Source organism: Mirounga angustirostris, unplaced genomic scaffold, assembly GCF_029215605.1.
Source record: "Mirounga angustirostris isolate CCGP_5_RB_7025 unplaced genomic scaffold, mMirAng1.0.hap1 SCAF_2, whole genome shotgun sequence".
NCBI lineage: Eukaryota > Metazoa > Chordata > Mammalia > Carnivora > Phocidae > Mirounga > Mirounga angustirostris.
Window position 1 is genome coordinate 81,170,548 of NW_026991710.1, and position 20,329 is coordinate 81,190,876.

The 20,329-nt window shown below is 42.0% G+C and overlaps 1 protein-coding gene across 2 annotated transcripts; it reads right to left on the reverse strand.

The window, feature by feature from the left end:
- Nucleotides 1–127: 127 nt before the first annotated feature.
- Nucleotides 128–19,225, reverse strand: LOC123842413 (uncharacterized). Of its 2 annotated transcripts, none has more exons than XM_064584831.1 (14): nt 19,034–19,225; nt 17,619–17,794; nt 16,072–16,233; nt 14,449–14,558; nt 13,728–13,917; nt 12,002–12,113; nt 10,459–10,634; nt 8,914–9,075; nt 7,276–7,385; nt 6,561–6,750; nt 4,822–4,891; nt 3,367–3,542; nt 1,819–1,980; nt 128–303 (listed from the first exon to the last, which is right to left on the reverse strand). In XM_064584831.1, exons 1-14 carry the CDS (start codon nt 19,062–19,064, stop codon nt 190–192), a joined length of 1,941 nt encoding a protein of 646 aa, XP_064440901.1. In that variant the 5' UTR covers nt 19,065–19,225; the 3' UTR covers nt 128–189. The 2 variants fall into 2 exon arrangements, with proteins under 2 accessions (XP_064440901.1, XP_064440900.1); XM_064584830.1 differs by having other exon boundaries at nt 140–303; nt 4,780–4,891; nt 19,034–19,223.
- Nucleotides 19,226–20,329: the final 1,104 nt, after the last annotated feature.

The following is a 20,329-nucleotide window of genomic DNA, read 5'->3' on the forward strand; positions in this document are numbered from 1 at the left end:
GAAGAACAATAATAGCCCTAAAGCATGCCTCTATTCTGAAGCTGGGCCCCATGGGCGTGAAGAATTGAAACTCTTTGGCGTTGGTCATGATTACAGTGTGCAAAGCTGCAAAACGTAAGCCAATGTTTTCCTGATAGTATGTTGGCTGTATTTTGGAGATGTGACCAGAGTAGAGTAATTAGTGCATCATTACCTCTGGGCTGCAGTTATCTTCTCCTCTTTGTTGCCTTGATCAATAACACCGAGCCATTTGTCATAGAGATCAGATAAAAATATGCTTCCTTTGATATTTCTAAGAAAATCCTTAGGGAGATAAAAAATATATATATATATATAATAGAAAATATGTAGTGGAAATATTCCAGAGAAAATATGTAGTTAAAAAATTCAGTTCAGCCCCCACTTCCTTCAAAGATACCCAAACTGCGACCCACACGGAGCTCGGCTCTGACTCTCCATTGACTTGCACACGCAGGAGCAGGTGCTTGGATTTTCTCCCGCTAAAACTTAGAGGCATAAAAGCAGAGCTTAGGCTGTGGTGGAAATGAAGATAAAGCTCCCTTCTATCATCTGGAACTTATTTTTTGTGTGTGCTTTTTTTGCAAAGTACCACAAACTGACAGGGTCTGGCTATAGACCATCCTAAATCCTATTAGCTTCTTGGACAGAAATACACATACCCATGTTGCTTGTTTTAGACACAGTGCTAGCTCTTCATTCTAGCAAGAAAAGGCCTGAAAGAATCAAAACACGAACAGGTGGGCTCTTGCACACATATTAGGAAAGAACTAGGTCTTCTCACTCGGGGTATGTGTGCTCCCTAAAAGAAAGCTACTCTCACAATTGCTTCATTCTTCCTTTTCTTAACTGTCTAAAAGTTGAGAGTCTAATGGCAGACTCACTGTGGTCCTGAGGATAGATTCATTTCTAGTTTAGGACAATTGTCCAGTTAGTTTGCCATGATATTATCAAGGCCAAGGTTGCAGAGTCTGATTCTCTACCAAGATCCGTCAACTTCAGGAAGAGAAAACTTTAGAAATGTCTAAGCACTCTCCCCACAAGTGCTCACCCTCTTCCTAGTCAGTGCTTATAACACGGAATCAGGAAAGAACCTCCTAAGTCTTGCTAGAAAATCGATTCCATGTGTGCACCTTACAGAGCGCAACACTCATCTTGCTACCTCGTGTATCATCATTCTTCTCTCCTGTCTCCTGATGCCTATATGTGTATTACTACGGGATATCACTATGGCCCCACGTAGGAGTGGTTACCTAAGTCATTTCTGGACCTTGCTATTTATCACATCTTCGAACATTAACGGGGGACAAGGGAAGACCAAATGTGACTGAGATTCTAAGACTGTAGTCATTACTACGTTAACATAGGTTTGTTCAGAGCTGTTCATAAGTGCCAAGGTGGATGGATTAAATTATTTCCCTGTTCTATTTCTTTTGGAAAGTTTGCCTTCATTAGGAGGGTGGTGAGGATGTTTGCATGAGTAAACAGTCTGTATGTATTGGTGTGTATTTTGAAATTTATTATCATGACTGGTAGTCATTTCAGTATTAGTATTTTGCATGGAGTCTTCAGGAGTCAAGGTGGGGAGGGCGGTGTGTAGTGAAAACAGAAAGTATTTCTAACACATGGGGCCTTTAACTCCTCTAGTAGCTTCCTTAAATTTTTATTTTTGTCAAGCGTTTTTCAGCTTGTCAGGTTCTTAATCTATTATGCCCGTTATGGTTCTTGAGCAGTCATGATGAAGGACACCAATCATAGGTTCAGTTACTCGTGTGTGGATGATGGTAGAACCTTCCCTACCTTTAAGACGGATGCGACCACATGAACAGATTCGCTGTACGGGTTCACTTTGACCCCAGAATTTAGTTTCTCCTTTAGGACATGGCAGGATTTTATATTGGCTGAGTTTCTGAATATGCCTTCTGTGAGGGGCCCTTTTTGATTAATAAAGGAAAGCATACCCTGTAGGAAGAAAAGAAACGTATATGGCATCTCATATACACAAACGCAGAGCACAAGCTTGCCTCCGTTTTTAAAGCGGAGGGGAATGTAATGGTACACTGTTTTAGAGCGGGAAGGACTAAAGTTAATTTAGATTGTTTTTTTTTTCAGTGTCTCTATATACTTTCTACCCAAATATCCATTTTACAGTCATACACTGAAACATTTTAAATACTTCTTTTAATCAGATTTTCCTTTCCATTGAGTTTCCACTTTTAAATCAAACTTCTCCACTTCAAGGCCTTTGCGGAATCACCGTCTGTTTCCTACTTTACCATTCTTTTCTCATTATTCCCTTACATAGATGCTCTTCCCCAAGTCTGGAAGGCTATTTAGGGAATACTCATTTCCCATTTGTTTATTTCTCTTTAAGTGACTGTATACTCCTTTCCTACTTGTTCTATTTCCATCCTTCTTTTAAAGTCAGGCTCAGAAACTCTCTTCTCTTTCTCTGATTACCCTCCCTTCTCATGAGTCTTTCATTGTCTTTTGCTCTATCTTCATGTCCTCTCTCTGCTGTGTAGAGTCTTAATAAGGGCTGGACTCAGGGAATCCAACGGATCTGAAGTCTATTATTCTTTTTATCTATTGTGTGAACTGGGGCACATACATCCTGTATTGAGGCTTTTCTGATTCGGTTTGGCAGTGCAGAGGATGATAATCCTAGCTAGCCCCTAAATTTGCTGTGATGCAAGGACCTGGGGTAGTAGCTAGCAGGTAACATCCTAGCTAAGATGATACATTTCTTCATAGCTAGCAGACTGTTCCCTACATCCCGTACAATGCTTGCAGAGACACTGAATACTCAGTGAAGGTCCACACTGAGAATTCACTACAGCAGTTTGAGATAACACAGGCCAAACTCTGTGGCTTTCATTTGACATACTCTGTTAGGATTAACAGATTCCTATTTGCCAGAGGATGAGTCTATGCTCGTGTCAGATGTTTGCAGTTGTTAGACTGAGTAGACTCCGCTGAAGGAGACTTGAGACTCATGTGAGTGCAGGAAGGCAATGAAGGGAGAGTGTAAAGATGAGGTGGACTCTCAGAGGCTCACATACACAGAGTCCATTTTGACTGATCTGAACAGGCCTCGGTGGGTCTTTGTGGAAACAAGATACAAGTGGAATGGAGAAGAATGTCTTTTCCTGTTGTATTTGCCTCATGACTCTGCTGGACCTAAGTCAGATTCTGTTCATTGAAATAACAGTAACAGAGCTTCTCAGCCAAAGCCAGAGGCTGTCTAATGACTTCTCCATTTGGGGATAGATTTGGATGAGGACACGTGGCCTCTCAGAGTTTCCCCTCCTCAGGAGGGCTATAGAAGACCAAAAGGAGATGACCTACCAGAATTGGAAAGGGCAGCTTGTCTTTATAACACATATCCATGAGGGAAACTCCAAAGAGCTGTCCTGGCTTTGCGGAAGTTGGGGATGTGCACTGATTGTGCTGGAAAGTTCTGGTGCCCCACCAAAAGGCCCTGGCTCTGAAATAACGGCTTTTCACAGTCTTCTTCCCGTAATCTAAGGAAGAAGTGAGATTAGTAGTAGTAGTTGTTGTTTAATACGCTGAACCTTCTTTTTCCTTTTTTTTTTTTACAGATTTTATTTATATTTTGACAGAGAGAGAGAGACAGCGAGAGAGGGAACACTAGCAGGGGGAGGGGGAGAGGGAGAAGCAGGCTTCCCTCGGAGCAGGGAGCCCGATGCGGGGCTTGATCCCAGGATCCCGGGATCATGACCTGAGCTGAAGCTGGACGCTTAACGACTGAGCAACTCATGTGCCCCAGACTCATCTTAATTCCTGATGACTTGTATTTTTCTAAAGATTTCCTCAAAGCAATGTGGTAAGCATCATAAAACCAAGAAATGTCAGAAATATGGAGGGATTGATGATACGTGTCTCCAGGTTCTGAATCGAAAGTCTACCTTCTAAGGTGGACTGCTGCCAGGTAGCTGTGATTAGCTAGGCTCAAATCATACTACCTCTGGTCTCAGGAGCACTTCTCCTAGGCCTATTAATGGCTTTTTTGGGATTACATCCATCATCTTATTTAGTCTTTACCAGAATTCTAAGATTGAGACATCATTTTTATCCACATTTTAGAGATGAATAAACTGATGCTGAGCTGGAATAACTGGCCAAAGATAATATAGCTGGTAAATTAGGGCAGAGGAATTTACACTCTGGAGAGGTAGTTTGACATCAAGTCAAGTCCTTTTTTCTCAATGATGCCAGTTCTTTTGAACCCGTTTCAAAGGGCACTGGAATCCTGTGGTGCCGCAAGAGCCCCTGAGCCAAAAGAGGAGGGAGTGGAAGAAAGGCCCCTTGCTCTGGCTTCAACCCGAGCACATCTTGTATACATAAATATATATATTATTATATATTTATATACTATAAGTATCTAATTATATATTATATATATGTAACTACATATATATGTATGATGTTATACCCATTTGGAATTTTGATAGAAAAAATTCCCAAACACTGTACCATACCATGATGAGTCCTAATGCCCTTATGATCTACACTAGAAACTTCTTGAAGTCAGAGACATCATCTTATTCTTTCTTTGGTCTCACAACAGTGTGGAACTTCCCTTGACCTGTGAGCCAGCCTTCGGAAGAAGGAGCCCATGGAAATCCTTGCCCTGGCGATGCTCTGGGCTCCAGAACAGCTCTGTCTAAGCATCTCCCATGACCCCTGGCAACCTTGCTGTCTGTTTCTCACTAAAGCCAATTAAATTACGCCCGGTACCTGCGGCCTTCTCGCTGTTACCATGACTCATTGAGTTCTCACCCAAGAGGGAAGTGATGTCTTCTCCAAATATCCTGAGGCAATTTTCAATGAGAAATTGTACAAGACAAATCTGTAACACAAAAAGACAGGAATGGGGTGCTCTTTTCCATAGGGCATAGTTATAAATCATATTTTGTATACAGACCTTGGATCTAAGAAAAAATGGGAAGGACTTCTCAGAAAAATTCAGAGTTGATAAAAATATGTAGAAACCAGGGGCGCCTGGGTGGCTCAGTCGGTTAAGCATCTGCACTCGGCTCAGGTCGTAATTCCAGGGTGCTGGGATCAGCCATATATCGGGCTCCCTGCACAGTGGGAAGCCTGCTTCTCCGTCTCCCACTCCCCCAGCTTGTGTTTTCTCTCTCGCTGTGTCCCTCTCAGTCAAGTAAATAAAAGCTTAAAAAAAACCCCAAAAAACCCCCAAAACACATAGAAACCAGAGTTCTCTCAGAAGTAACTTAGAAAGAGTGATACTTTCCCGTGTACTTTGGGAATACATTTTAAAATACTGCTCATCCGTGGGCTAAAGTTATAATGCGTGGCCTAGTTTAAGAGCTAACAGTTTGGGATCAGCGGTTACGTCTTTAAGCCTAGGATAAATTTCGGGGCTCCACAGTTGGGCGTCTGACTCTTGGTTTCGGCGCAGATCACGATGTCATCGTGGTGAGATCCAGCCCCACATGGAGCCAACTTTGGGCTCCGTGCTCAGCGGGGAATCGGCTTGGGCTTCTCCCTCTCCCTCTCCCTCTCCCTCTCCCTCTCCCTCTCCCTCTTCTTCTGCCCCTGCCCCGCTCACGCTCTCTCTTTCCCTTTCTCAAATAAATACGTATCAAAAAATAAATAAAACTAGGATAATATTCAAAGTAGCCTACCTTATTAAAGTTTACTTATTTTTTGTTTTTAAATTTTGTTTCCAGTTTTATTGAGTTGTAACTGATGTATACCATCTTATGAAACTTAATAAAGTATGAACAAAAACTTAAGAAAACCATTTCTTAAATGAGGAAGCATCTTAAAGTTGGGAAGGAGAGATTTTGGTGGGGTTGTGAGGGAAAACCTACAGAGCTGGAGAGAAAACGTATCTGTCTGTGTAACTTCAGTCCCTTCTCACGCATGGCTTTGCCTCATACTGGCTCTCTCTGGGTGAGCTTGGGGAAGACCTGTTATCTTATTAGGATATTCTGGAATCTCTTGCTACTTTCCGTATGATGTAGCAGAAGTGAAATAGTAGCCGAGTACTTTTCTAGATGAGCCACAATTGGCAGAGGAAGGCCAATGTGTTTGGAGGCATGGGTGCTCATATTGCCCAAGCCACCTAGGATGTGCCAGTGATGACCAGAGGAGCTGCCTGTTGTCGCCATTGTGTAGTGAGGAAACCATGGCTTTGCCCAAAGATATGAGTCCCTCAGGGATTAGGCTGAGAGTTAAACCTTGACTGGTGAAGCTCCAAAGCCCAGGTTCTTTTCTATCGTATCACACGACTCTTCTCTCTCTCATTTAGTCAGTCTAGGTTTAGTCTCCTGGAGCGGGAAGAAGTGACTCGACCGCTCTGAGTTTTCCGTTTAACAACACCCCTTCCCAGACCCAACCAGAGTAGGATAAAGAACTCTGCCACTCCACAGGGGCCTAATGAAAATGTGCACTTCACAAAGTTCCATCTGTCAGAGTTACTACTGTACATGTCCGGGTCAAAGTAGGGATTCTACCCCCCAGGGGACAAAAATGAGAGCTCTCATTACCTTTTTTATCAAGTTGTCTTCCAATTCCAAGCTGTCGGAATCAGGTGGGTAAAGAACGCTTGGGGCTATACAAACAGATAAATTATAAGCTGTCATCTGATTGGATGAGGAATGTTGCTCGATGTTGTATAGCACTCCAAAAAGGTATTGCAAGAGAACAACATTTGCTCTTGGCAGCTGGGCTAAAAGCCTATGGTCAGAAAAACACACTTTTAAATTAGGCAAGTGATTCCACTTAGGAGGTTGGAAAAACAGACAGGGAAAAGGATACATCCTTGTATATCTAGCACACAACCCGCTCTAGCAGAGTTCGAGGCATGAATGTAGACAAAATTCTTGCACTGAATTCAGTTCCTGAGCCAGAAAAACACTTCTCTGGTTAGTTAAACGTTTGTCAGACTTTTAAGGTCATAGCCCTGACAGTTGATGCTCTTGCATGTGTCTTGAACCAGGGAATTTCGTCTACAAGTTGCATGGATCCAGAGGTGTCAAACGGCCAAGGAGTCCACAATAAGATCAGGAGAAGAACAATAATAGCCCTAAAGCGTGCCTCTATTCTTAAGCTGGGCCACATGGGTGTGAAGAATTGAAATTCTTTGGCGTTGGTCATGATTATAGTGGGCAAAGCTGCAAAACGTAAGCCAATGTTTTCCTAATGGTATGTTGGCTTTATTTTGGAGATGTGACCAGAGTAGAGTAATTATTGCATCATTACCTCTGGGCTGCAGTTATATTCTCCTCTTTGTTGCCTTGATCAATAACACCGAGCCATTTGTCATAGAGGTCAGATAAAAATATACTTCCTTGGATATTTCTACGAAAATCCTTAGGGATATAAAAGAAAAAAAAAATATATATATATATACTATAGAAAATATGTATTGGAAATATTCCAGAGAAAATATGTAGTTAAAAAATTCAGTTCAGCCCCCACTTCCTTCACAGATACCCAAACTGGGACCCACACACAGCTCGGCTCTGACTTTCAATTGACTTGCACACGCAGGAGCAGGTGCTTGGATTTTCTCCCGCTAAAAGTTAGAGGCATAAAAGCAGAGCGTAGGCTGTGGTGGAAACGAAGATAAAGCTCCCTTCTATCATCTGGAACTTAGTTTTTGTGTGTGGTTTTTTTTTTGCAAAGAACCACAAACTGACAGGGTCTGGCTATAGACCATCCTAAATTCGATTAGCTTCCTGGACAGAAATACACATACCCATGTTGCTTGTTTTAGACACAGTGCTAGCTCTTCATTCTAGCAAGAAAAGGACTGAAACAATCAAAACACAAACAGGTGGGCTCTTGCAGACATATTAGGAAAGAACTAGGTCTTCTCACTCGGGGTAGGTGTGCTCCCTGGAAGAAAGCTACTCTCACAATGGCTTCATTCTTCCTTTTCTTAACTGTCTAAAAGTCGAGAGTCTAATGGCAGACTCACTGTGGTCCTAAGGATAGATCCATTTCTAGTTTAGGCCAATTGTCCAGTTAGTTTGCCATGATATTATCAAGGCCAAGGTTGCAGAGTCTGATTCTCCACCAAGATCCGTCAACTTCAGGAAGAGAAAACTTTAGAAATGTCTAAGCACTGTCCCCCAAGTGCTCACCCTCTTCCTAGTCGGTGCTTATAACACGGAATCAGGAAAGAACCTCCTAACTCTTGCTAGAAAATCGATTCCATGTGTGCACCTTACAGAGGGCAACACTCATCTTGCTACCTAGTGTATCATCATTCTTCTCCTGTCTCCTGATGCCTGTATGTATATTACTGCTGGATATCACTATGGCCCCAGTGTAGGAGTGGTTACTTACCTAAGTCATTTCTGGACCTTGCTATTGATCCCATCTGCGAACATTAATGGGGTACAAGGGAAGACCAAATGTGACTGAGATTCTATGACTGTAGTCATTACTACGTTAACATAGGGTTTTTCAGAGCTGTTCATAAGTGCCAAGGTTCATGGATTAAATTCTTTCCCTGTTCTATTTCTTTTGGAAAGTTTGCCTTCATTAGGAGGGTGGTGAGGATGTTTTCATGGGTAAACTGTGTGTATGTATCGGTGCGTAGTTTGAAATTTATTATCATGACTAGAAGTCATTTCAGTATTAGTATTTTGCATGGAGTCTTCAGGAGTGAAGGTGGGGAGGGCGGTGCGTAGTGAAAACAGAAAGTATTTCTAACACATGGGGCTTTTAACTCCTAAAGTAGCTTCCTTAAATTTTGATTTTGTCAAGCATTTTACAGCTTGTCAGGTTCTTAATCTATTATGCCTTTTATGGTTCTTGAGCAGTCATGATGAAGGACACCAATCATCGCTTCAGTTACTCACGTGGGGATAATGCTAGAACCTTCCGTACCTTTAAGACGGATGCAACCACATGAACAGATTCGCTGTACGGGTTCACTTTGACCCCAGAATTTAGTTTCTCCTTTAGGACATGGCAGGATTTTATATTGGCTGAGTTTCTGAAGACGCCGTCTGTGAATGGCTCTTTTTGATTAATAAAGGAAAGCATACCCTGTAGGAAGAAAAGAAAAGTATTTGGGATCTCATATCCACAAACGCAGAGCACAAGCTTGCCCGTTTTGAAAGAGGAGGGGAATGTAATGGTACACTGTTTTAGAGTGGGAAGGACTAAAGTCAATTTAGATTGTTGTTTTTCCAGTGTCTCTCTATATACTTTCTACCCATATATCCATTTTACAGTCATACATTGAAACATTTTAAACACTTCTTTTAATCAGATTTTCCTTTCCATTGAGTTTCCACTTTTAAATCAAACTTCTCTGCTTCAAGGCCTTTGCGGAATCACCGTCTGTTTCCTACTTTACCATTCTTTTCTCATTATTCCCTTACGTAGATGCTCTTCCGCAAGTATGGAAGTCTATTTAGGACATACTCTTTTCCCTTTTTTTATTTCTCTTTAAGTGACTGTATACTCCATTCGTACTTGTTCTATTTCGTTCCCTCTTTTAAAGTCAGGCTAAAAAATTCTCTTGTCCTTCTCTGATTACCCTGCCTTCTCATGAGTCTTTCATTGTCTTTTGCTGTATCTTCATGTCCTCTCTCTGCTGTGTAGAATCTTTATAAGGGCTGGACTCAGGGAATCCAACGGATCTGAAGTCTATTATGCTACTTATCTATTGTGTGAGCTGGGGCACATACATCCTGTACTGAGGCTTTTCTGATTCGGTTAGGCAGTGCGGAGGATGATAATCCTAGCTAGCCCCTAAATTTGCTGTGATGCAAGGACCTGGGGTAGTAGCTAGCAGGTAACAAAGTAGCTAATATGATACATTTCTTCATAGCTAGCAAAACGTTCCCTACATACCTACAGTGCTTGCAGAGACACCAAATACTCAGTGAATGTCCACACTGACAATTCATTACAGCAGTTTGAGATAACACAGGCCAAACTCTGTGGCTTTCATTGGACATATTCTGTTAGGATAAACAGATTCCTATTTGCCAGAGGATGAGTCTATGCTCATGTCAGATGTTTGCAGTTGTTAGACTGAGTAGACTCCGCTGAAGGAGACTTGAGACTCATGTGAGTTCAGCAAGGCAATGAAGGGAGAGTGTGAAGATGAGGTGGAGTCTCCGAGACTCACATACACAGAGTCCATTTTGACTGATCTGAACAAGCCTCCGCATGTCTTTGTGGAAACAAGACCCACGTGGAATGGAGAAGAATGTCTTTTCCTGTTGTATTTGCCTCATGACTCTGCAGGACCTAAGTCAGATTCTGTTCCTTGAAATAACAGTAATAGAGCTTCTGAGCCAAAGCCAGGGGCTGTTTCATGACTTCTCCATTTGGGGATAGATTTGGATGAGGACACGTGGCCTCTCAGAGTTTCCCCACCTCAGAAGAGCTATAGAAGACCAAAATGAGATGACCTACCAGAATTGGGAAGGCCAGGTTGTCTTTATAACACACAACCATGAGGGAAACTCCAAAGAGCTGTCCTGGCTTTGCAGAATGTGGGGCTGTGCACTGGTTCTGCTGGCAAGTGCTGGAGCCCCACCAAAAGGCCCTGTCTCTGAAAGAACGGCTTGTCACAGTTTTCTTGCTGGAGTCTAAGGAAGAAGAGAGAGTACTAGTAGTAGTAGTTTTTTAATACGCTGAAACTTCTTCCTTTTTTTTTTTTTTTTTTTTACAGATTTTATTTATATTTTGACAGAGGGAGAGAGACAGCGAGAGAGGGAACACAAGCAGGGGGACGGGGAGAGGGAGAAGCAGGCTTCCCTCAGAGCAGGGAGCCCGATGCGGGGCTCGATCCCAGGACCCCGGCATCATGACCTGAGCTGAAGGCAGTTGCTTAACGACTGAGCCACCCAGGTGCCCCAGACTCATCTTAATTCCTGATGACTTGTATTTTCCTAAAGATTTCCTCAAAGCAATGTGGTAAGCATCATAAAACCAAGAAATGTCAGAAATATGGAGGGATTGATGATACGTGTCTCCAGGTTCTGAATCGAAAGTCTACCTTCCAAGGTGGACTGCTGACAGCTGTTATTAGCTAGGCTCAAAACATACTAGCTCTAGTCTCAGGGGCACTTCTCCTAGTCTTATTAATGGTTTTTTTGGGATTACATCCATCATCTTATTTATTCTACACAACAATTCTAAGATTTAGACATTATTTTTATCCATATTTAGAGATGAATTAACTGATGCTGAGCTGGTATAACTGGCCAAAGATAATATAGCTGGTAAATGCGGGCACAGGAATTTACACTCTGGAGAGGTAGTTTGACATCAAGTCAAGTCCTTTTTTCTCAATGATGACAGTTCTTTTTAACCCATTTCAAAGGGCACTGGAATCCTGTGGTGCCTCAAGAGCCCCTGAGCCAAAAGAGGACGGAGGGGAAGAAAGGCCCCTTCTCTGGCTTCAACCAGAGTACTTCTAATGTACATAAATATATATATTATGATAATATATTTATATACTATAAGTATCTAATTATATATTATATATAACTACATACACATGTATGATGTGTTTTACATATATATATATACATATATATACAAATATATACATACATATACATACATCCTGTACTGAGGCTTTTCTGATTCATTATTACATATATACATATATATATAAATATATATGTATGTATATGTATAGCACCCTTTTAGAATTTTGTTAGAAAAAAATCCCAAACACTGTAGCATACCATGATGAGTCCTAATGCCTTTATGATCTACACTAGAAACTTGTTGAAGTCAGAGACCTCATCTTATCCTTTCTTTGGTCTGACAACAGTGTGGAACCTCCTTTGACCTGTTGAGCCAGCCTTTGGAAGAAGGAGCACATGGAAATCATTGCCCTGGCAATGCGCTGGGCTCCAGAACAGCACTGTCTATGCATCTCCCATGACCCTTGGCAGCCTTGCTGTCTGCTTCTCACTAAAGCCAATTAAATTACTCCCGGTACCTGCAGCCTTCTCACTGTTACCACGACTCATTGAGTTCTCTCCCAAGAGGGAAGTGATGTCTTCTCCAAATATCCTGAGGCAATTTTCAAGGAGAAATTGTACAAGAGAAATCTGTAACACAAAAAGACAAAAATGAGGTGTTCTTTTCCATAGGCCATAGTTTTAAACACATTATGTATATAGACCTTGGATCTAAGGAAAAACGGGAAGGACTTGTCAGAAAAATTCAGAGTTGATAAAAATACGTAGAAACCAGGGGCACCTGGGTGGCTCAGTCAGTTACGCATCTCCCTTCGGCTCAGGTCAAGATCCCAGGGTGCTGGGATCAACCCTATATCTGGCTCCCTGCTCAGCGGGAAGCCTGCTTCTTCCTCTCCCACTCTCCCTGCTTGTGTTCCCTCTCTGTCAAGTAAATAAATCAAATCTTAAAAAAAAAAAACCAAAAACATAGAGACCAGAGTTGTCTAGGAAATAACTTAGAATGACTGATGCTTTCCCGTGTACTTTGGGTACACATTTTGAAATACTGCTCATCCGTGGGCTAAAGTTATAATGCGTGGCCTAGTTTCATAGCTAACATTTTGGGATCAGTGGTTACATCTTTAAGCCTAGGATAAATTTCGGGGCCCCTCAGTTGAGCGTCGGACTCTTGATTTCGGCGCAGATCACAATCTCATGGTGGTGAGATCCAGCCCCACATGGAGCCAACTTTCGGCTCTGGGCTCAGCAGGGAATCGGCTTGGTCTTCTCCCTCTCCCTCTTCTTCTGCCCCTGCCCCACTCACGCTCTCTTTCCCTCTCTCAAAGAAATACATATCCAAAAATAAATAAAACTAGGATAATATTCAAAGTAGCCTACCTTATTAAAGTTTACCTGTTTTTTGTTTTTAAATTTTGTTTCCAGTTTTATTGAGCTGTAACTGATGTATAACATCTTATGAAACTTTATAAAGTATGAACAAAAACTTAAGAAAACCATTTCCTAAATGAAGAAGAATCTTAAAGTTGAGAAGCAGAGATTTTGGTGGGGTTGTGAGGGAAAACCCACACAGCTGGAGAGAAAATGTATCTGTCTGTCTAACTTCAGTCCCTTCTCACACATTGGTTTGCCTCATGCTGGCTCTCTCTGCGTGAGCTTGGGGAAGACCTGTCATCTTGTTAGGATGGTGTGGAATCTTTTGCTAGTTTCCATAAGATGTAGCAGAGGTGAAATAGTAGCCAAGTACTTTTCTAGAGAGCCACTATTGGCAGAGGAAGGCCATTGTGTTTGGAGCCATGGGGGCTCATATTGCCCAAGCCACCCAGGATATGCCTGTCATGACCAGAGGAGCTGGCTGTTGTCGCCATTGTGTAGTGAGGAAACCATGGCTTTGCCCAAGGTTACGAGTCCCTCAGGGATTAGGCTGAGAGTTGAACCTTGACTAGTGAAGCTCCAAAGCCCACGTTCCTTTCTATCGTATCACACGACTCTTCTCTCTCTCGTTTAGTCACTCTAGTGTTTAGTCTCCTGGAGGGGGAAGAAGTGACTCGACTGCTCCGAGTTTCCCGTTTAACGACAGCCCTTCCCAGACCCCGCCAGAGTAGGATAAAGAACTCTGCCACTCCACAGGGGCCTAATGAAAATGTGCACTTCACAAAGTTCCATCCGTCAGAGTTACTACTGCACATGTCCGGTTCAAAGTAGGGATTCTACCCCCTGGGGGACAAAAATGAGAGCTCTCATTACCTGTTTTATCAAGTTGTCTTCCAATTCTAAGGTGCCAGAATCAGGTGCGTAAAGAACGCTTGGGGTTATAAACACTGATAAATTATAAGCTGTCATCTGAGTGGATGAGGGAGGTTGCTCAATGTTGTATAACACTCCAAAAAGGTATCGCAAGAGAACAACATTTCCTCTTGGCAGCTGGGGTAAAAGCCTAAGGTTAGAAAAATACTCATTTAAATTAGGCAAGTGATTCCACTTAGGAGGTTGGAAAAACAGAGACAGGGAACAGGATACATCCTTGTATATCTAGCACACAACCCGGTGTAGCAGAGTTCCAGGCATGAATGTATGCAAAATTGTTGCACTGAATTCAGTTCATGAGCCAGATAAAAACTTCTCTGGTTAGTTAAATGTTTGACAGACCTTTAAGGTCATAGCCCTGGCAACTGATGTTCTTGCATCTGTCTTGGACCAGGGGATTTCCTCTAACAGTTTCATGTACCCATAAGATGTAAAACGGCCAAGGATTCCAAATTAATAAGATCAGAAGAAGAATGATAATAGCCCTAAAGTGTGCCTCTATTATGAACCTGGCCCCCATGGGTGTGAAGAATTGAAACTCTTTGGCATTGGTCATGATTATAGTGGGCAAAGCTGCAAAACGTAAGCCAATGTTTTCCTGATAGTATGTTGGCTGTATTTTGGAGATGTGACCAGAGTAGAGTAATTATTGCATCATTACCTCTGGGCTGCAGTTATCTTCTCCTCTTCGTTGCCTTGATCAATAACACCGAGCCATTTGTCATAGAGATCAGATAAAAATATACTTCCATGGATATTTCTAAGAAAATCCTTAGGGAGATAAAAAAAACTATGTATATATATTGTAGAAAATATGTATTGGAAATATTCCAGAGAAAATATGTAGTTAAAAAATTCAGTTCAGCCCCCACTTCCTTCACAGATATCCAAATTGTGACCCACACGGTGCTCGGCTCTGACTCTCCATTGACTTGCACATGCAGCAGCAGATGCTTGGATTTTCTCCCCCTAAAACTTAGAGGCATAAAAGCAGAGCTTAGCCTGTGGTGGAAATGAAGATAAAGCTCCCTTCTATCATCTGGAACTTATTTTTTGTGTGTGCTTTTTTTGCAAAGTACCACAAACTGACAGGGTCTGGCTATAGACCATCCTAAATCCTATTAGCTTCTTGGACAGAAATACACATACCCATGTTGCTTGTTTTAGACACAGTGCTAGCTCTTAATTCTAGCAAGAAAAGCCCTGAAACAATCAAAACACAAACAGGTGGGCTCTTGCACACACATTAGGCAAGAGGTAGGTCTTCTCATTCGGGGTATGTGTGTTCCCTGGAAGAAAGCTACTCTCACAATTGCTTCATTCTTCCTTTTCTTAACTGTCTAAAAGTCGAGAGTCTAATGGCAGACTCACTGTGGTCCTGAGGATAGATTCATTTCTAGTTTAGGACAATTGTCCAGTTAGTTTGCCATGATATTATCAAGGCCAAGGTTGCAGAGTCTGATTCTCCACCAAGATCTGTCAACTTCAGGAAGAGAAAACTTTAGAAATGTCTAAGCACTATACCCACAAGTGCTCACGCTCCTCCTAGTCAGTGCTTATAACACAGAAACAGGAAAGAACCTACCAACTCTTGCTAGAAAATAGATTCCATGTGTGCACCTTACAGAGCGCAACACTCATCTTGCTACCTAGTGTATTCTCATTCCTCTCCTGTCTCCTGATGCCTATATGTATATTACTACTGGATATCACTATGGCCCCAGTGTAGGAGTGGTTACCGAAGTCATTTCTGGACTTTGCTATTTATCACATCTTCGAACATTAATGGGGGACAAGGGAAGACCAAATGTGATTGAGATTCTAAGACTGTAGTCAGTACTACATTAACATAGGGTTGTTCAAAGCTGTTCATAAGTGCAAAGGTGCATGGATTAAATTCTTTCCCTGTTCTATTTCTTTTGGAAAGTTTGCCTTCATTAGGAGGGTGGTCAGGATGTCTGCTTCGGTAAACAGTGTGTTTGTGTCAGTGCGTATTTTGAAATTTATTATCATGACTGTAGTCATTTCAGTATTAGCATTTTGCATGGAGTCTTCAGGAGTGAAGGTGCGGATGGCTGTGTGTGGTGAAAACAGAAAGTATTTCTAACACATGGGGCTTTTAACTCCTAAAGTTGCTTCCTTAAATTTTGATTTTGTCAAGCGTTTTTCAGCTTGTCACGTTATTAATCTACTATGCCCGTTATGGTTCTTGAGCAGTCATGATGAAGGACACCAATCATCGCTTCAGTTACTCACGTGTGGATAATGCTAGAACCTTCCCTACCTTTAAGACGGATGCGAACACATGAATAGATTCCCTGTACGGGTTCACTTTGACCCCAGAATTTAGTTTCTCCGTTAGGACTCTGCGGGATTTTATATTGGCTGAGTTTCTGAAGACGCCTTCTGTGAGTGGCCCTTTCTGATTAATAAAGGAAAGCATACCCTGTAGGAAGAAAAGAAAAGTATATGGCATCTCATATCCACAAACGCAGAGCACAATCTTGCCTCCGTTTTGAAAGAAAAGGGGAATGTAATGGTACAATGTTTTAGAGCGGGAAGGACTAAAGTCAATTTAGATTGCTGTTTTTTCAGTGTCTCTCTCTATATACTTTCTACCCATATATCCATTTTACAGTCATACACTGAAACATTTTAAACACTTCTTTTAATCAGATTTTCCACTAAGTTTACACTTTTAAATCAAACTTCTCTGCCTCAAGGCCTTTGCGGAATAACCGTCTGTTTCCTACTTTCCCATTCTTTTCACATTTTTCCCTTACATACATGCTCTTCCGCAAGTATGGAAGTCTAGTTAGGAAATACTCATTTCCCATTTGTTTATTTCTCTTTAAGTGACTGTATACTCCATTCCTACTTGTTCTATTTCCTTCCCTCTTTTAAAGTCAGGCTCAGAAACTCTCTTCTCCTTCTCTGATTACCCTCCCTTCTCATGAGTCTTTCATTGTCTTTTGCTGTATCTTCATGTCCTCTCCCTGCTGTGTAGAAATTTAATAAGGGCTGGACTCAGGGAATCCAACGGATCTGAAGTCTATTATGCTACTTAACTATTGTGTGCGTTGGGGCACATACATCCTGTACTGAGGCTTTTCTGATTCGTTTAGGCAGTGCGGAGGATGATAATCCTAGCTAGCCCCTAAATTTGCTGTGATGCAAGGAACTGGGGTAAGTAGCTAGCAGGTAACATGCTAGCTAAGATGATGCATTTCTTCATAGCTAGCAGAACGTTCCCTACATCCCGTACAGTGCATGCAGAGACACCGAATACTCAGTGAAGGTCCACACTGACAATTCACTACAGCAGTTTGAGATAACACAGGCCAAACTCTGTGGCTTTCGTTTGACATATTCTCCTAGGATTAACACATTCCTATTTGCCAGAGGATGAGTCTATGCTCGTGTCAGATGTCTGCAGTTGTTAGACTGAGTAGACTCCGCTGAAGGAGACTTGAGACTCATGTGAGTTCAGCAAGGCAATGAAGGGAGAGTGTGAAGATGAGGTGGAGTCTCCGAGACTCACATACACAGAGTCCATTTTGACTGATCTGAACAAGCCTCCGCATGTCTTTGTGGAAACAAGACCCAAGTGGAATGGAGAAGAATGTCTTTTCCTGTTGCATTTGCCTCATGACTCTGCAGGACCTAAATCAGATTCTATTCTTTGAAATAACAGTTATAGAGCTTCTCAGCCAAAGCCAGGGGCTGTCTAATGACTTCTTCATTTGGGGATAGATTTGGATGAGGACGCTTGGCCTCTCAGAGTTTCCCCTTCTCAGGAGGGCTCTAGAAGACCAAAAGGAGTTGACCTACCAGAATTGGGAAGGACAAGTTGTCTTTATCACACACATCCATGAGGGAAACTCCAAAGAGCTGTCCTGGCTTTGCGGAAGGTGGGGCTGTGCACTGGTTGTGCTGGGAAGTGCTGGAACCCCGACAAAACACCCTGTCTCTGAAAGAACGGGTTTTCACAGTCTTCAGGCTGGAGTCTAAGGAAGAAGTGAGAGTACTCGTAGTAGTAGTTGTTGTTTAATATGTTGAACCTTCTTTTTCCTTTTTTTTTTTTTTTTACAGATTTTATTTATTTTTTGACAGAGAGAGAGAGACAGCAAGAGAGGGAACACAAGTAAGGGGAGGGGGAGAGGGAGAAGCAGGCTTCCCTTGGAGCAGGGAGCCTGATGCGGGGCTCGGTACCAGGACCCCAGGATCATGACCTGAGCTGAAGGCAGATGTTTAACGACTGAGCCACCCAGGTGCCCCAGACTCATCTTAATTCCTGATAACTTGTATTTTCCTAAAACTTTCCTCAAAGCATGTGGTACGTGTCATGAAAAGAAGAAATGTCAAAAATATGGAGGGATTGATGATACGTGTCTCCAGGTTCTGAATCGAAAGTCTACCTTCTAAGGTGGACTGCTGCCAGTTAGGTCTGATTAGCTAGGCTCAAATCATACTACATCTAGTCTCAGGGGCACTTCTCCTAGTGCTATTAATGGCTTTTTTTGGATTACATCCATCATCTTATTTATTCTACACAACAATTCTAAAATTTAGACATTATTTTTATCCACATTTTAGAGATGAATAAACTGATGCTGAGCTGGTATAACTGGCCAAAGATAATATAGCTGGTAAATGGGGGTACAGGAATTTACACTCTGGAGAGGTTGTTTGACATCAAGTCAAGTCCTTTTTTCTCAAAGATGCCAATTCTTTTCAACCCGCTTCAAAGGGCACTGGAATCCTGTGGTGCCTCAAGAGACCCTGAGCCAAAAGAGGAGGGAGGGGAAGAAAAGCCCCTTTCTCTGGCTTCAACCAGCGCACATGTAATATACATAAATATATACATTATGTTTATATATTTATATAGTATCAGTATATAATTATGTAATATATATAACTACATAGATATATATATAGCACCCATTTAAATTTTGTGAGAAAAAGTTCCCAAACACTGTGGCATACCATGATGAGTCCTAATTCCGTTATGATCTACACTAGAAACCTTCTTGAAGTCAGAGACCTCATCTTATCCTTTCTTTGGTCTCACAACAGTGTGGAACCTCCCTTGACCTGTGAGCCAGCCTTCGGGAGAAGGAGCCCATGGAAATCCTTGCCCTGGCGATGCTCTGGGCTCCAGAACAGCTCTGTCTAAGCATCTCCCATGACCCCTGGCAGCCTTGCTGTCTGCTTCTCACTAAAGCCAAATAAATTATTCCCGGTACCTGCAGCCTGCTCGCTGTTACCACGACTCATTGAGTTCTCTCCCAAGAGGGAAGTGATGTCTTCTCCAAATATTTTAAGGCAATTTTCAATGAGAAATTGTACAAGAGAAATCTGTAACACAAAAAGACAAAAATGGGGTGCTCTTTTCCATAGGGCATAGTTATAAATCACATTATGTCTATAGACCTTGGATCTAAGAAAGAATGTGAAAGATTTCCCAGAAAAATTCACAGTTGACAAAAATACATAGAGACCAGGAGCACCTGGGTGGCTCAATCGGTCAGGCGTCTGCATTCAGCCCAGCTCATGATCCCAGGGTGCTGCGATCAGCCCTACATCGGGCTCCCTGCTCAGCGGGAAGCCTGATTCTCCCTCTCTCACTCCCCCTGCTTGTGTTCCCTCTCTCGCTGTGTCTGCCTCTGTCAAGAAAATAAATATAATCTTAAAAAAAATAATAAAATAAAAAACAGAGACCAGAATTCTCTAAGAAATAACTTAGGAAGAGTGATACTTTTCCGTGTACTTTGGGTACACATTTTAAAATACTGCTAATCAGTAGGCTAAAGTTTTAATATGTGGCCTAGTTTAATAGCTAACATTTTGGTATCAGTGGTTATCATTAAGCCTAGGATAATTTTTGGGGCCCCTCTGTTGAGCATCTGACTCTTGATTTTGGCTCAGATCACTATCTCATGATGGTGAGATCCAGCCCCACATGGAGCCAACTTTGGGCTCTGTGCTCAGCGGGGAATCAGCTTGGGCTTCTCCCTCTCCCTCTCCCTCTTCTTCTGCCCCTGCCCCGCTCACGCTTTCTCTTTCCCTCAAATAAATACATATCAAAAAATAAATAAAACTAGGATAATTTTCAAAGTAGCCTACCTTATTAAAGTTTACTTATTTTTTGTTTTTAAATTTTTTTTCCAGTTTTATTGAGCTGTAACTGATGTATACCATCTTATGAAACTTTATAAAGTATGAACAAAAACTTAAGAAAACCATTTCTTAAATGAAGAAGTATCTTAAAGTTGGGAAGTAGAGATTTTTGTGGGGTTGTGAGGGAAAACCCACACAGCTGGAGAGAAAACGTATCTGTCTGTCTAACTTCAGTCCCTTCACACGCATGGCTTTGCCTCATACAGGCTCTCTCTGGGTGAGCTTGGGGAAGACCTGTCATCTTATTAGGATGTTCTGGAATCTCTTGCTAGTTTCTGTTGACATAGCAGAGGTGAAATAGTAGCCGAGTACTTTTCTAGATGAGCCACAATTGGCAGAGGAAGGCCAATGTCTTTGGAGCC

Bases quoted from the DNA above. Each gene is read 5' to 3' on its own strand.
- LOC123842413 (XM_064584830.1), bottom strand. From the start codon at position 19,064: ATGAGTCGTGGTAACAGCGAGCAGGCTGCAG. The intron at 7,386-8,913 runs GTACGGAAGGTT...TATATCCCTAAG, and splicing joins TGGTTGCATCCGTCTTAAAG to GATTTTCGTAGAAATATCCA. The intron at 4,892-6,560 runs GTAATGAGAGCT...TTTGTGTTACAG, and splicing joins AAGACAACTTGATAAAAAAG to ATTTGTCTTGTACAATTTCT.